The sequence below is a fragment of the Alligator sinensis genome, unplaced genomic scaffold, assembly GCF_000455745.1.
Source record: "Alligator sinensis unplaced genomic scaffold, ASM45574v1 scaffold502_1, whole genome shotgun sequence".
NCBI lineage: Eukaryota > Metazoa > Chordata > Crocodylia > Alligatoridae > Alligator > Alligator sinensis.
Genome location: NW_005841896.1, coordinates 363,234 through 378,299, shown reverse-complemented (window position 1 = coordinate 378,299; position 15,066 = coordinate 363,234). Strand labels below are relative to the sequence as shown.

The following is a 15,066-nucleotide window of genomic DNA, read 5'->3' as shown; positions in this document are numbered from 1 at the left end:
TGTTCCTATCATTAGGAAGTTTCCCTTAAAATTTCATTTAAAACTAGGGAGAGACAGTAGTTTTATTCTGATTTAGTGTCTGGTTTTTTTACCTAAATGACCTGTTGGATCCTTTGAAGTCAATTATACTATTTTCAGCAGCTTTAATAAATTCAAATTTAGCGCAATCTATATTATAGAAATTGACTGGCCTTTATTAATTTAGCTAGCAGATATTCACCTTGTAATATTTTTAGGCTAAATAAGCTGTTTGTTCAGTTGATTCCAAACAACAGTAAAATGCATCACAGTCATTGTACGTAGTTCATTTTGTGTCCTACCTTTGAGTTCTTCACCCAATTCTTTATGATGTCCACATGTGAGTCAGTTCAAAATAAAACCACAATTTTTTTATCATCAGATTCTAATATTTAACACAAAGATATGCAGGTCTCAGGTTCTCCAGCAATATGTATAACTTTATATAATGTGTGTGCAGGGTAGCCCACATTTGCAGGACAGAAAGTCTACCTCATATGGGATGACCTGCTGTACAGCCCTCAGTGTGAGCAATCAATTCCTATCATTTGAATTTATAGCAGGTGCAGATCTTGTTTTCTGTATGCTTAGTAGTAAATACTTATGTAGCACCTCAATGTCCAGAACAGGACTTAAGCCCATATCATTCTGGGCTGTTCAAGGATACTAGAGAGAGACACTCCCTGCCCTGCAGGGCTTACGATCATCAGGCTGTATATCGCAGCTTAAAAATTATTGTTTCAAGCATAAAAGAAAACTAAAAACATATCCAATATTCTTCTTGTGCAACTAAAAAGTCACTGCTTTATTTCTCTTATTAAGAGTATCACGTAACAATCTGAAACTTTTTACAGAATTTACAGTCATGAAAGTAATCCTCATGAATTCAGTTCATGTAAGTGATATTAGGCATTTAGTTAGTGCTAATAATTAGTCTTTAAAGTTAAATCCTGTTTTATAGGGTTAATCATTTTCTGAATTCTCTCTGGCCAAAAAAATAAAAAAGTTATAGTCTACAAACATGATGTAGTACATACATGATGTAGAAACTCAAATTCAATTTCTATAGCAACATACAGACATACTACCATCACTATGGGGTTACTATCCCAAGCATTATTCCACTGGTTTAGTAATTATTTCTCCCTAAATTTAGGTGGTAAAAGTGATTCCTAAAGGAAAAAGTTCCCTTGTCATTTGGCACTGTATATTGTGGACCAGAAAGGGAAACATTGCTCATAACAGTGAGCACAAAGGTAACACTGAAGGTGTAGTGAAATGCTCCATGTGGCTAGGAGAAGTAGAATATTGCATCTGAGATTTACCGTATAAGTCATAAGTAAGAAATGAGGAACTAGAAAATTTACTGGCATATAATATGAGTAACACTTGGGCTGATCCAATTCTCATTGAAGCCAATGGGTGCCCTTCCACTGGCTTCACCGTGCAGAGGAACCAGGTTCACATTCACTAACATACAACATGTGGATGTTTCGCAACTTTCTTTTTTTGGTCCCTCATTGAAATCAATAATTCTGTTTTAAGCCTTCCTTGGAAATACAACTGAACTCTTTTATCAGTGTAAGTATGTGTCAGTTATATGGGAAGACTAAAAATAAATTTGGTTCATTTCCCCTGATAACATATCTAAGCCACAATAAAAACTGTCATGGTGGGGCTCGATTAGCATGGCCAGGAGGCCAGGACCAGGCCTTGAAGTCTCACAGGGAAGAGTAATACAATCCCATCTCCCTGGCATCCTGCACCTGGGCACCAGGAGTTCTGTATGTTGCAGGGCTTCCAGTGATGCTTTCTTTTGCCAAGCAAATATGAGATCTAAAACTTCATAGCTTTGTATGCTAGATTCATCAGTCATTCTCTGAAGAGGGCATTATACAGCAGTTAAATACTGCACACTAATTCAATTAAACCAAAAAAGTGTTAGTATTGCCTGGGTGGGTGGTTCTTTGGTGCCAAACTCTAGTATTTAAAGGCCCTCCTTATGATAACACTGGACAACTTCAGCTTACAGGGATCATAAAGGGGCATCTAGTAAAACATTAGGCTTACTGCTTCATACTTCCAGCATTCCTAGTGACTAATCCGTAGAGACAGACTGATACTGGGGCCATCTTGGAACTACAGGAATTTAGGCATGGTTCCCCCATAGAGGAAAGGCAACACGTTCTACTGACGAAACCAGGCATACCACCTCAGGATTACAATGTATTTTTTAACCTCTGAACAGAAAGGCACTCTGCAATACTTCAAGCAACTGAGTTAGTTCTCCATAGCTACCCAGCATGTAGAAAAAAATAGCCCAGTGATCAGGCCAGTAGTCTGGGTACCCTGGAGACCAGGGTTGTGCTGCCAAGGATTTCATCTGTGACTACTCTGTGCCTTAGCTCCTGGAAGAGAGGGATAACAGGTACTTCCCTTCTTTACGGAAATGATATGAAGTGCTAAAATACTATTGTAATGCAGGCCATAGAAATACCTTAGGATAGACATGAACAGTTACGTGCGAGAGGTTAGTTTGCAAGTGACATGAGTATTCAAAATGGGATTTAGGCACTTCACTGCAGGTGAGCATTTCTGAACATTTTTACCCTTCCATTTTCACAAGGCCAAAATCTCTTTACTGCCCACAGCTGAAGTACAGGGAAAACCTACTAACATCTAGCAGAGACAAGCAGCTGTATTGCCAAACTGCCAAATCTGGCTGCAGCAACTCCAGCAGCTGTAGTGCCTGTTCATGCAAGGGAAATGGCTGGTGGATCAGCATGGTCAAAGTCTGCTTCACTACTGTGGTGCTCTAGGTATACATTGGAATAAACCCCCTGAAACCAACAGAGAGATCCCAGCATGAATCCAGAGAAATGCAGCAGATCAGATCCATGGAGTTCAGGCTGCAATCTCACACTGCTTATTCTACTATGTTTAGTACAATACAGGGTAAGAAGAGAAAACCACACCTTGTATAATACATCCCCTCACTGGATTGGGCCATTTCAAATCCCAATTTCCTGTCTAGCAAAGCTTGAGAGACCTCAAACTCATTTTCACTTTCACCCAGACTGAATCCAAGTCCAGTTTTCTAGAGGTGACAAGTTTAATTACAGCCCAGAGCTCACCCTGCACCCACAGCACTTCGCTTGTCCATTCTTATTAGTTTTAGTGTTACTGATGCAGCAACCAGGGTAGAGCTCTGCAAACTTCATGTCTAGTATCATCTGATTACAGAAGACATTGTCAGTCTTTAAATCCATCAGACACTTACCCCGTAGAGCAACTTATGACCTGAGAGGGATTCTCTGGAAGGGAATCAAATGCTGCTTACCAAAATATTTATGCTAGCTGTGAAAGTCAAATTCTCTGAAGAGGTAAACCGAGAGCTTCCTTAGAGTCTCTCTGCCAGGGTACAGAATACCGAGGCACAGCTCCACCCACCGCAATCCCCTGCCACATACTTAAGGGCTCCTTTGTGTTCAAAGTCTTATGTCAGCTACTTGTAAGGCCTTAAAAATCTGGAAACTTTAGAGCGCAGCAGTCGAATAAAGGATCTTGGGAACATTTCTCTGGACTCTTGTGCTGTGTACTTGAAGTAGTTCTGTGGATGGGCCAAGACGTCAAACAATGCCTTGATCAGCTTCTTATCCTGAAAAGGGTCAAGCAGAACTTACTGTTAATGAGTCAAATAGTTATAATAAGATTCATCAACACCAAATTGCCAGTAATCCCCCAGCAGACCAAAGACACTTTATTTTTCAGTCACTTATGTTTCAAGAGCTCTCCCCATCTAGCACAGCTGGGCTGAAACCCTAGTGCCATGAAGTAGGTGAGAATTCTGTCAAAAGAGCCAGAATTGCAAGCTCAGTTTTTATTCTAATACTACCGTGTCCAAGTTACAGCAGCAATGGGAGTTGTGATGTGACAGGAGAAATCTGTGCTTTGGGGGAAATCTATTCCACTTTCTTATCTTGATCATATGTAAGGCAGAGCACTGCATGTGTCAGAGTGGGGAAATCCATCTCTCCCGTTCTGGACAGCAGGGCTTTTACACCTTGAAGAGCAGTCACTGTCTCTCTGTCCCAGTGGTGTACTTCACTGGATCCAAACAGATGTAATCCCACGGCATCCTCTCTAGCATGTCCCATTGCATCCTTCCAAGATGGCTGAGATGAAGCCAAAACGGACAGCCTTAGCATGGAATTTAAGGTGAACAGGTTTCCCTATGTATCTGTTTTACCCACAGCTCTCTACAGAACGGGTTGATTGTTCTTGGGCCTGGGAAAGGTATGAGCAGGACCTGCACCGCTTCAGCATTTCCCTGCAGTGCTTTGTACCCACATACTAGCACAAAGTGGGTAAATCCTGCATGCTGGGGTAACCTCACTGGCACAAGAAAGCATAATTTACAATTCTGTACTAATACCTATATTAACTTTTAACAGAGGAAATTTACCTTAAGTATCTCTTGATGATTTTCAGATGCATAGAGTCTCCCATCCCGAACTATGTCCTCTATTAGCTCCTGGTAATCCTCTGTTGGGAACACACGATCTAGTCATTTTCCTGTTTATTTTGCTTTCATAATCAACAAGGGTCAAATGCTTTCCTCAGTTATGTGCATGAACTGCTCCCCGCTGGTGTCAAATTAAAAGGGGTATGCATGGCCGTAACCAAGGTGGCTTTTGAGCAGCCTTTATGTATCCCACACGGTCTTCTATAAATAGGCAGTATATATGATTTACTATGAGGAGACAAAATGTACTTGTGTTGAGCTGTTTATCTTTAATCTGTCAAAGGCAAGAGTAATCATCAGGAACTTCAGACTGCTCTGAGCATTACATCCATGTGGCATGTTTCAAATTCATTCTCTATAAATATTCTTAATCTTGTTCTGGCTTCCTTATATAGTAATAAAAATCTCTCTCAAAAAGAGAAAACACTCCCAGCCAATTAAAAACTTTAAAGCAAGGGAAGTAGAAGCTAAGATCCCCATGACCAGCAAATTCTCCACCCTTAATGAAACGCTGCAGCCACCCCAGAGAAGGAGCTTCTGCTCTCTGCAATTCAGAGACATCGTACAATGCACATATTCATTTCACTCACCCTGTTATATGAACGTTTAACTCCAGCCTCACTGACAGTGGCATATGAGTAAGGGAGACATGGAATGAAACCCTGACCCCAGTGAAGTCAATGGGTGCTCCAACACTGACATTACTGGAGCCAAGATTTCATTTGTAGTGTTTGCGGTATGGACTCACCCTCAGAAAATGTTGGGAACAAGTATGAGTATGGCTTTAATAGTAATGGAGATGAGAACATGTGCCCTGCTCATCTCACAGTCTGACCAGCTTTGGATGCCTCATCATATGCCTGCTTTTACAGGAGTGATACCAGTGGGAGAAGAAGAGGGTTCCCTCAACTCCCTGCACAGCCATGGGAACAGAGAAGAATATAGGGTTTCTGCTGGGTCCTGACACATGTTTCAAACAGATTTGGGAGAAGAGGCCTATTCTGGGATTAGAAGAGGCTGATTCCTGAACTCCAGAATTGTGGCTACATCTGAGAAGGAAGTATCTCTATCCCTCCTCAGAAATGTAGGGAGGTTCCAGCCTGCAGCGCACTTCACTGACTCAGCTCAGTCTTTACAGAGCTTCAGGAGAAACTGGAGACTGTCATAGAGGATCTCCTTGCCCCACTCTGGAGTGACCTCTGCTACAGCTGCTTCATAGAATCATAGAAAATTAGGGATGGAAGGGAGCTCAGGAGGTCATCTAGTCCAAACCCCTGCTCAAAGCAGGACAGTCCACAACTATATCATCCCAGCCAAGGCTTTGTTTAGTCAGGTCTTAAAAAACTTTAAGGATGAAGATTCCTTCCTTTTCTGCTGAATGGTCCACTCCGAGGGCATGGACAGACATTCATTTGAAGCACTCCAAATCCCACTCCAATTCAGAATGCCACAACTCCATGCAGATGTGTAGGGTTCCACCCTGAGCATTTCACAATGGCCATGAAAGCATGCAGTGGTGGTGCTCTCTAGCCAGGGGGATGGAGAGCAGGAATCCCTGCATGCCTCTTCACCACTATAAATTCCTGAGACTAACTGATCACAAAAAAGAGTGTCACTGGCTGTCTCTGCCCTACTTTCCTACCTGCTCCCCGCCTCCCCGCACCAGATGGGGGTGGGGAGTGGAGCAGTATGGGATGCTGGAACGGCAAGCAATCCCCTGTAGTTCTCTGCAGACATTTCAGGAAGTGAAATTTCACAGTCATTTTTTTAAAGTGTTTTGGCCATTTTTTAAACCCTCCATTGAGTGTAAAGTCCCAGATCCAGCTGACAATAAACTGATTTTCAGTGGGTGGGGACTGCACTGGGGCAGTTGGAGACCCTGGTGCAGTCCTAACCCTTCCACACATTCAAGGTGCATTGGAAACAAGCCACAGAAATAATACATAGTTTCTGTGTAATATTTGGTGGTTGGTTTCCCTTTTTTGTGGTGCCACTAATGGTCTGGAACTGTGTATGTGTGCCAGAAGCTGCAGTTACAGAGTTACATCTGTGCCATTTAGGCACGTAAAGTGAATGAAACAAGATCTAGGTCTATGCATCAGCGTGCTCCACACTGGAGAGGTCTGGTAAGTCTACTGTGCAGACTAGAACTTGTTCCATCTATACCCCCAGGAACAGAAACATCATTGCTCTCACTGCAATATTCTACATTAGTTAATTGCTAATCTGCACTTACCATCATATGTTACATAAGGGACTTGGAATCCTTTGGCACTATTCCCTTCATTTGACTTGAACTGGATCCACAATTTTTTAGACCTGGAAGTGAAAGCTATAGGGCGCTCATAGGTCTGGCAGGTTTCATAGGTGGTCACAGAATTAGAAGAAGCTTCCAAAGAAAATCCAGAAATGGGCAGTTATCAGACATGTTCTTTAATCATTTAATATTGTTAAATTATCATTAAAAAATTACTTGCATTTGTTTTTTGTCATAAGATAAAACAACTCAGACATGTTGTCTTTGCAGTTTTGCAAGCAATATTGAATTACACTTTTGTTGATGACTTAAACTGTTTTGGGTACTACCCAGAGAGCTAAAATCTAGTCCCTATTACAGGAGTGCATCTTCCAGCCAAGGTTCCCTCTAAGGTGTGCGCGTGCGTGGCTGCACACAACTAAAAGTGCGGCTGTGCACAGCCTTTTTGAGGCTGTGCACCAGGAGAGGCTGGAACTGGAGCCTGGCGCAGGCTCCGTCGGCTCTGGGGAAGTGCTCCGCTCCCCTGCATCAGGGCCAGGGAGTGGAGACTTCCCTGGAGCTGGCGGAGCCCACTCCAGCCGCCCACCCCAGCCTCCATCCTTGCCTTTCCTTACCTCGGGGAGGAGCCGCTGCCTGCCCCGAGTGAGGCTCTACCAGCTCTGGGACACTGCTCCACTCCCCAGCATAGCCTCCAGGGGCATGTCCCACAGTGTCCCAGAGCCAGCAGAGCCTCACTCAGGGCAGGGAGCAACTCCTCCCCGAGGTGAGGCAAGGCAGGGAGGGAGGCTGGGCACGGGGGCGCGGGCGGGGCAGGGATGGAGGCTGGCACAGGCGGCTGGCGTGGGCTCCGCCAGCTCCGGGGAAGTGATCCACTCCCTGGCCCTGATGCAGGGGAGCAGAGCACTTCCCCAGAGCCAGTGGAGCCTGCGCCAGGCTCCGGCTCCAGCCCCTGGCTCCAGCAACCAGCACCTGGCTTCAGCCCCTGGCCCCCGGCTCCCAGCTCCAGTCCCTGGCCTCTGGCCCCTGGTCCCAGCCTCCAGCCACTGATCCCCGGCTCCAGCCCCTGGCTCCCAGTCCCTGGCACCCGGCCTCCAGCCACCGGTCCCTGGCTTCAGCCCGGGGCCCCCAGCTCCAGCCCCTGGCTCCCATCTCCAGCCCCCAGCATCCGGCCCCAGCCTCCAGCCCTAGCCCCTGGACTCCAGCTCCCTTCGGTAAGTGTCCCACGCTGGACCGAGGCGGCATGCTCACGGACCGAGGCGGCATGCTCACAGACCACTGCTCCTTAGAGGGAACATTGCTTCCAGCCCAAGAGCTGAATTTAAAAGACAGCTTCACTTATTGGCAGAAATATCTTTGGATTCTTTGCACAGATGCGGTAGACTGGACAGTTCTCTGGGCCATGTAGTAGACTGGACAGTTCTATTCTTAAGTGGGTAAAGGAAAACCAAAGCACCAGGAAATGGGGAATGGTTTATGGAAAGCATGCTCATGTCTGTAGCTTTCAGAACCCCATACCAACCTCACACCAATACTCAGTTAAGTCTTTTTTTCTATTCTACAATTGCTGTGTAGCCCTCAGAGTGTTCTATAGCTCTAGATAAAATCCATTAATGGTGTGTGTCCATGTGTGCATGTATACATAGACAGCTCTGGGTTAAAGCAGGCCGTTTTGTCATTATTAGATGGCCCAGAGTTGATAAGGTGGCCTCTGGCATCCTGATCAGTAGTGAAGTAAATGAGAGCCTGGCTCACACCAGGAGGATAGGATAATTTTATCAAGCATTCTTCCTCTGTTTCTTAAATCTGGAAAAAACATACTGCTTTTAAAGTACATCAGCACTAGAAATTTAAATTAGAAACTAGAAACTAAAATTATTCATCTATAGAAGGTACAGATGGGATCAGCCTCAGACCAGGTAGTAGTGGTGTTATATCCTTTGTGCTTGGGGTAAAAACATCCATAATTCATTATTAATCAGTTTGTGCTATTCATCTCCACTTAAAAATATTTTGTGAAGGTTCTCACTATGACCCCTGGCAGACATTACATTTGTTGCATTTTACCTATGGGTACTGCACAAAAAAATCATAATATGCCGGTTTAAACCAGTTAAATAGTTAAACCAATTTATCCTTGGATAAAAATGGTAGATCATCCACACAAGTTGGCTGTTAAAACAGCAACTTCTTTGTGGTACAAAAATATCCCGCGATAATTTAACATGTGGTCAGTTGGCATGCTACAATTTGTCATGCGATACTCATAGATAACAAGAAACAAATGTCACATGAGCCAGAGGCCTAAGATCACAGCTTTAGGTCCTCAACTGAATTGGATCCACTTCCACATGACAATGCTGCCAGAAGGGATTTCTCAACTTGTTGTTAAATGAAACCTACCATCCTGCACTTCAGAACCAGGCTTACGTAACTAGTTTTTAATGAATACTGAAGACAGGATAAGAAGGAAGAGAATTCTGTACTCCACACTGGAACCCCCTGCACAGACAGACAGACAGACAGACATTGTACACTTTGGCAGATATTCAGGACTTACAACTCTTTCGCATCACCAAGTAGTCTCCACATTCATCTTCTATGGGCAGAAATATTTCTGGAACCACAATCAGAATGCGACGCTTAGGAGGTGGATTAATACTCCAAGTACATTCTGTGTTTGCAGGATAATCCCCAGGATAGTTTGGGGATTCAATATATCCAGTGAAATCTCCAAGTTCACCTCCACAGTGCCTATCTGAAAAAGGAATACATCACCTAGGGCTAGGGCAGGAGAGGGATATTTCTATAGTAATTGTCAACTAGTGCTCAAAGGCAATGAACATATGCACTTTTTTGTAAGTCTACACCTCTTTGTGACCTGAACTTCAAACTGACGCTTACTTTTGCCTTTGCTTTCTAAAAGTGCTTAAACAAGGCACAGAGTAAACTAAACCGCATAAATAATTATTAATATTGAGAGGAGTGTAGCTGTAAAGCCTTGTGGTAAGGGGATATGGTTCCAAGCAGATATAAAACTCAACTTTGTGAGAAGCGTCAATGTGCTCACACCAGACATGGCATTTTGTACCCAGATATACAAAGGTGTCAGGTGCTAGGCTGTGGAAACACACATCCACTCTATCCAGTTTAGTCACTACATGTTCTGTAGCATTGGACAGAGTGGCCCCTGCCACACCCTCCCACTATGCCAGACCAGTGCCACTGGTGGGCACTAAGTGGATTCAAAGCAATGACCTTTACCCTGCCTCTTCTGGAGATACCAATGGCATCAGGATTAGATTTTGTGCCCGGTTCTCTGTACACTCTCTTACTTCTCTTGTAGAGTTGGGCAGCTCTGGGCACAGCCTACTAGAAAAACAGGAGCCCTTAGCAAACAAGCTGCCAGAAGAGTGAGCATGCGCATGTGTGTTTTTCAGGATTTCTTCTTAGGATTCTTCCTTCCTGTCTATCTTTTCTGCTTTAACCCTACCCTCAACTACATTACAGTCACCAAAACCCTATTAGGACTCCCACTGAGGCCTGTTTTTTTCCCCCAAACTGAGGAGGTTGCTATTAAGACAATACTGGACTGAGCTGCCTGAGTAGCATGCCTGAATCTCTGCTTGTCCAAGAGAAGGGGAATGGACATGAAGAACCCAAATCAGATTTCCAGAATTGCATGGCAGAGCCAGGAGCCACAATCAGCACCCAAAAGTAGCTCAGCATTTGCAGGATTAATCATTTTAATGTGGTGATTGGCAAAAGCCATCTATTGTTAGCACAGTACCATGGCTTCCATGTACAGATGTGGGTGCCTTTAAGTCTTTTGGAGATGGAACTCACCAGAGGGGAGAACAGGGGCAATGTCACTTGACTTTACTGCAGTTAGGTACACTTGTAGCAAAGCTGAGCTTCACTGCTAAATCCCTTACTTTTCACACACACATTATCATAACAGGTTGTGAAATCCATTTAGAACACTTACTTTTACACTGTGTTATGTTTGTTGAACCATCAAAATCAGTAGTGGTGTTTCCAGGGCATGAAATACAATAATTCTGACCAAACTCGGGTTGGTACGTCCCAGTTGTGCAGCGAATACACCGGTGAGTTGTCGTATTGTAAAAATGGCCAGGAGAACATTGAACTGTAGGGATTTGTAAACACACAGCAGTTAAACAGTGCTATTACAACACCAGAAAGTAATTTTCTACATGTTTTTATACCTGCTCCTTATAATCTAAGCAAATATTTGTGATGTTACACTTGTGGTGTGCAACAAAAAATGAAGGGGAATACTAGAGTGACAGGCTTCAATTCATTAAGTCTCCTTACAGCATTTCCAGCATAGTAATTCTTTATGTGAGTTCACAGATATAGTTTGCACTGGTGTATGGCATTTCCTATCTGGAAGTAAGAGACAGTCGAAAACGAGAATGAGAGAGAGTATATATGTATCTAACAACAGACAGCAAACAAAAGGGCATTTCATTGAATGGTACACTCCCACTAGTTTTCAATATGGCAAATGCACATACATGTATTACTAACCCAACATTTCTATAAGGTTAATTTATACTAAGTAATACATTACTGCAAGAGAAGTCCTATTGAAATGATTGTTCAAAAGTACAGATGCCAGGATTTGGCCTTTTATGATTCATACTTTTGTTTACAATTTTAAGTCTTTTTCAATGATCAAAGAAGTATAAAACCCATTATAGCTCTCAGCCTTTCAGTGAGATCAAATTAACTGCATTATAATAATCTTCAGTGTCATGACAACCATCCTATTACTTCAAGTTTCCTGAACCTGTTCCGAACACAGGATAAAGGACTAGAAGTTACCTCCTCAATCACTGAGTCCAGTCTCCTGTTACCATACACAACCCTGTTTCATAGATTCACAGATTGTTAGGGGCTTGAAGGGACCTCACAAGATCATTGGGTCCAGCCCCTGCACTAAGTAGGAAAGACAACTGGGGTCAGGTGACCCCAGCAAGGTGACTGTCCAGTCTCCTCTTGAAGATTTCCAGGGTAGGTGATTGCACCACCACTGGAGGGAGTTTATTCCACAGTCTGGACACCCTGACTTTGAAGAAGTTTTTCCTAGTGTTAAACCTGAAACAGTCTTCCAGGCATTTGTGGCCAGTACTCCTGGTTTTCCCCAAGGGTGCCCTGGTGAACAGTTGTTCACCGAGCCCTTGATGTACTCCCTGATGTAGTAGTAACCTGTTACCAAGTCCCCTCTCAGCCGTCTCTTTTTTAGGCTGAAAAGGCCCAAGTTCCTCGGCCTTTCCTTGTGTTAAACAACCAATTTCATAACCTTATCATGCTCCATAGTAAAACTAGTGAATATTTTGCTAGTACTGCTCCTGTTGAAAAGTTGTTCCAGAAACACACCCCTCTGACAGTAAAAAGTCTTGTTCTAATTTTCATCCAAAACAGTCCATACCCATTTGTTCCTGCACCATAATTGTCCTTTAATTAAATGGTTCTTTTCTTGCCCTGGCATTTACCCTGCTGAAGTATTTTGAAAGAGCAATCATATCCCATCTCAGCATTGACTCAGCTAGTCAGGCCAAGCTCTTTTAGCTTCCTCTCATGTGACAGGTTATCTGATATTACTATCATCTAATTTGAAAGAATTCAGTTTACATTCCCATAATCCAAGGTTGCTATGACCAGCTTTTCTATAATGTCATCATTACCAACTGGGACTTAAGTCTAAAATAGCAACATCTTTGGCTGGCGCAGTCACTAGTTTGTGAAAAAAATTTATCAGTTATTACATTCAGGAGTAACAACTCCACCCCTCTTCCCTTCTCCCCACTATTAGTAGCACTTGTTCTCTAGTCCATAAGGACAGTTAGGGCGGCTAGGAGCTGGAACCAACTTCCAAGGGAGGTGGTGCTGGCCCCTACCCTGGGGGTCTTTAAGAAGAGGCTGGATGCCTACCTGGCTGGACTCATTTGAGTCCCGTTTTTGTTTTTAGGGTTTTTTGTTGTTCTCCCGCCCTGGCGGGGGGTCGGGCTAGAAGATCTATTAGGTCCCTTCCGACCCTAAAACTATGAAACTATGAAACTATGACACCTATACACATGCAGCAAGGCTGCTCCAATGTGCTGTAATTAATCGAGTCTGCTGAAGCATGGTAATTACTGCACTTCAGCAAAGTCCAGTGTCTCGTGTATCAGCGTCCTTGCTCTGAAAAATGGCAGTGGGGGCGCTTTAACTAAAGCTTGTTCGATAAGCTTTAGTTAAAGAACACCCACTACCATTTTTCAGCATAGGGACACTGAAACATGAGACACTCTGGGAGCTTTAGAGTAACTCCAGGCGCTTTAATTACAGTAGGTCTCAGAGCCTCTCTAATTAAAGCACACCACCGCCTCCCCCCGCCCAAGCACATGTATAAAGGCCCTATGTTAGTAAGTTAAATTCTCTCATAATGATACAGTTCCCACTAGTTTTTCTCCCTCTATCAACATTAAAGATATCTCTCAATCCATAGTCCAATAACATAGTCCAAGCACTATGCAGTAAAATCTCTCTTAACATCATTCTCCACAGTAATTTTGATGCAAATCCAGTCTGTTCAGCTCCGTGCAAAATCCTCTATTGATTTATAGCTCACTGGAGCCAATATGTGCTTAGACTGAACCTTTGCTATTTAATAAAAATGTAAGCAGGAAAATCCTTTGGTTTTAAAAACCCCATCACCACTGGATGCTCACTCTTGGGCCTCAGGTTTTGGGCTACATGTTTGAATTTTGTGGGAGCTCCATTAATGCTCCCATTTTGGAAGACCCTCTGAGATGCCTGGAATCTCCTGATCCAAGGTTTCTATGAGGTTGTCCAGAGTGGTATCCCATTAAGCACATTCCAGGACCTACCATCCAGTTCTCTTCTCACTGTGAGGAAGGAATTCACTTCCCAGTGGTCCAGCTATGACTGTGATCCCCTTCTGCATGTGTCCATTCTCATTTTGAGAAGACAGCAGACAGCCACCCCACAGACAGACAGCTCACCCACCTCCCTTTTTGCCTTTTCCCATGGTTTTTATTTAATTATTCACAGATCATTGACAATGTTCCAGATGTCTTTCAGAACAAAGTGTCAAAAACCTTAAAAGCAAAGGGAGTCCCTTTGAGGCAGGGAGTGCAACATCCAGCTATGAGAATCTTGGGAGACAATATCTTGGGAGATCAAGGGAAATCTCTCTCCCTTTTGCACTGTAGTGTCAGTTCTTGTTGTTGCCTCCAAAGTATCTCAGTCCAGTGTGTCTTTTCTTGATCTTACCTTTAGTTTCACAGTCATGAAACAATGATGCACCGTTGTATCTTGTGGTCAGGCCACCTCCACATGAAAAGCAGGAAGTCCGTCCAGCTTCGGGTTGGTATGTGCCACGGGGACATGGCAGGCAGGGTTTGAAGCCATCAGTGGAATATTCACCAGGCAAACACTGATCTAGATGAAGAAACAGACATCCCAGCCTTTATGGAAGCTGTATCATGGCTGAAAATGCGTTATTCAGATTGGAGAAAATGCAGAGTAGTTGCAATTCCAGTACATCATTATCCCGCGACACCTGGGGATTTTCTATTTTAAATGCAAGCAAGACAGCACCTGACCCAAAGAAGTTAGTTATTTACCCTTTAACATCAAAATGGACACTAACTGGCTCACAAGCTTGATGAAGTCTTCAGCAAACCTCAAATGAGCTTCATATTTCATTATAAAAAGGTTCTCCTACTCATCTTTTTAAGCCGCATGTTTGAGGATTAAGTAATCTCATCCACTAGCTCAGGGGTGGGCAAAAGGGTGGATCCAGCCAGTGGCCAGACCCCATTTCCCAGCAGCCCTTGCCCATGTCACTGCAGCCGGTTTCCATGGAGACCCCCCATAAAGCAGGGCTGAAAGCACAGGGCCAGGGTTTCCACGAAGACTGGTCTGAGCAGTGCTGGCAGGGTGCATGACTGGGTGGGGAGCTGCTCCAGGGCTGGGACCAAGATTTTTGTGGTAGTGACAGCATGGTGTGGAGTGGGGCAGAGCCACAATTTGCTGCCTCCACGCCCCTGTCTGAGGTGTGCGGGCAGTCAATAGCGGCTATTCCCTGCCTCCAGACCATACTGTCACTGCCATAAGATCCCAGCCCAGAAGCAGCTCCCTGCCCAGCCACGCACCCTGTCAGTGCTGCCTGTTGGGATGGGACTGGTGTCCTAGAAACATGAACATGGGCCGCCAATGCGAGGACACGGTCAGT

At 44.0% G+C, this 15,066-nt stretch overlaps 1 protein-coding gene across 1 annotated transcript in view; it reads right to left on the bottom strand.

Moving 5' to 3' along the window:
- Window positions 1–802: 802 nt before the first annotated feature.
- SCUBE2 (signal peptide, CUB domain and EGF like domain containing 2) overlaps window positions 803–15,066 on the bottom strand; it is a 79,559-nt gene continuing 65,295 nt past the window's right edge. Inside the window, exons 18-23 of the mRNA XM_014517201.2 lie at window positions 14,103–14,270; window positions 10,786–10,947; window positions 9,358–9,555; window positions 6,780–6,932; window positions 4,484–4,563; window positions 803–3,676 (exon numbers count right to left, since the gene is read on the bottom strand). Coding sequence (XP_014372687.1) covers window positions 3,524–3,676; window positions 4,484–4,563; window positions 6,780–6,932; window positions 9,358–9,555; window positions 10,786–10,947; window positions 14,103–14,270 — 914 coding nt within the window. The 3' untranslated portion in view covers window positions 803–3,523. The remainder of the gene's footprint in view (window positions 3,677–4,483; window positions 4,564–6,779; window positions 6,933–9,357; window positions 9,556–10,785; window positions 10,948–14,102; window positions 14,271–15,066) is intronic.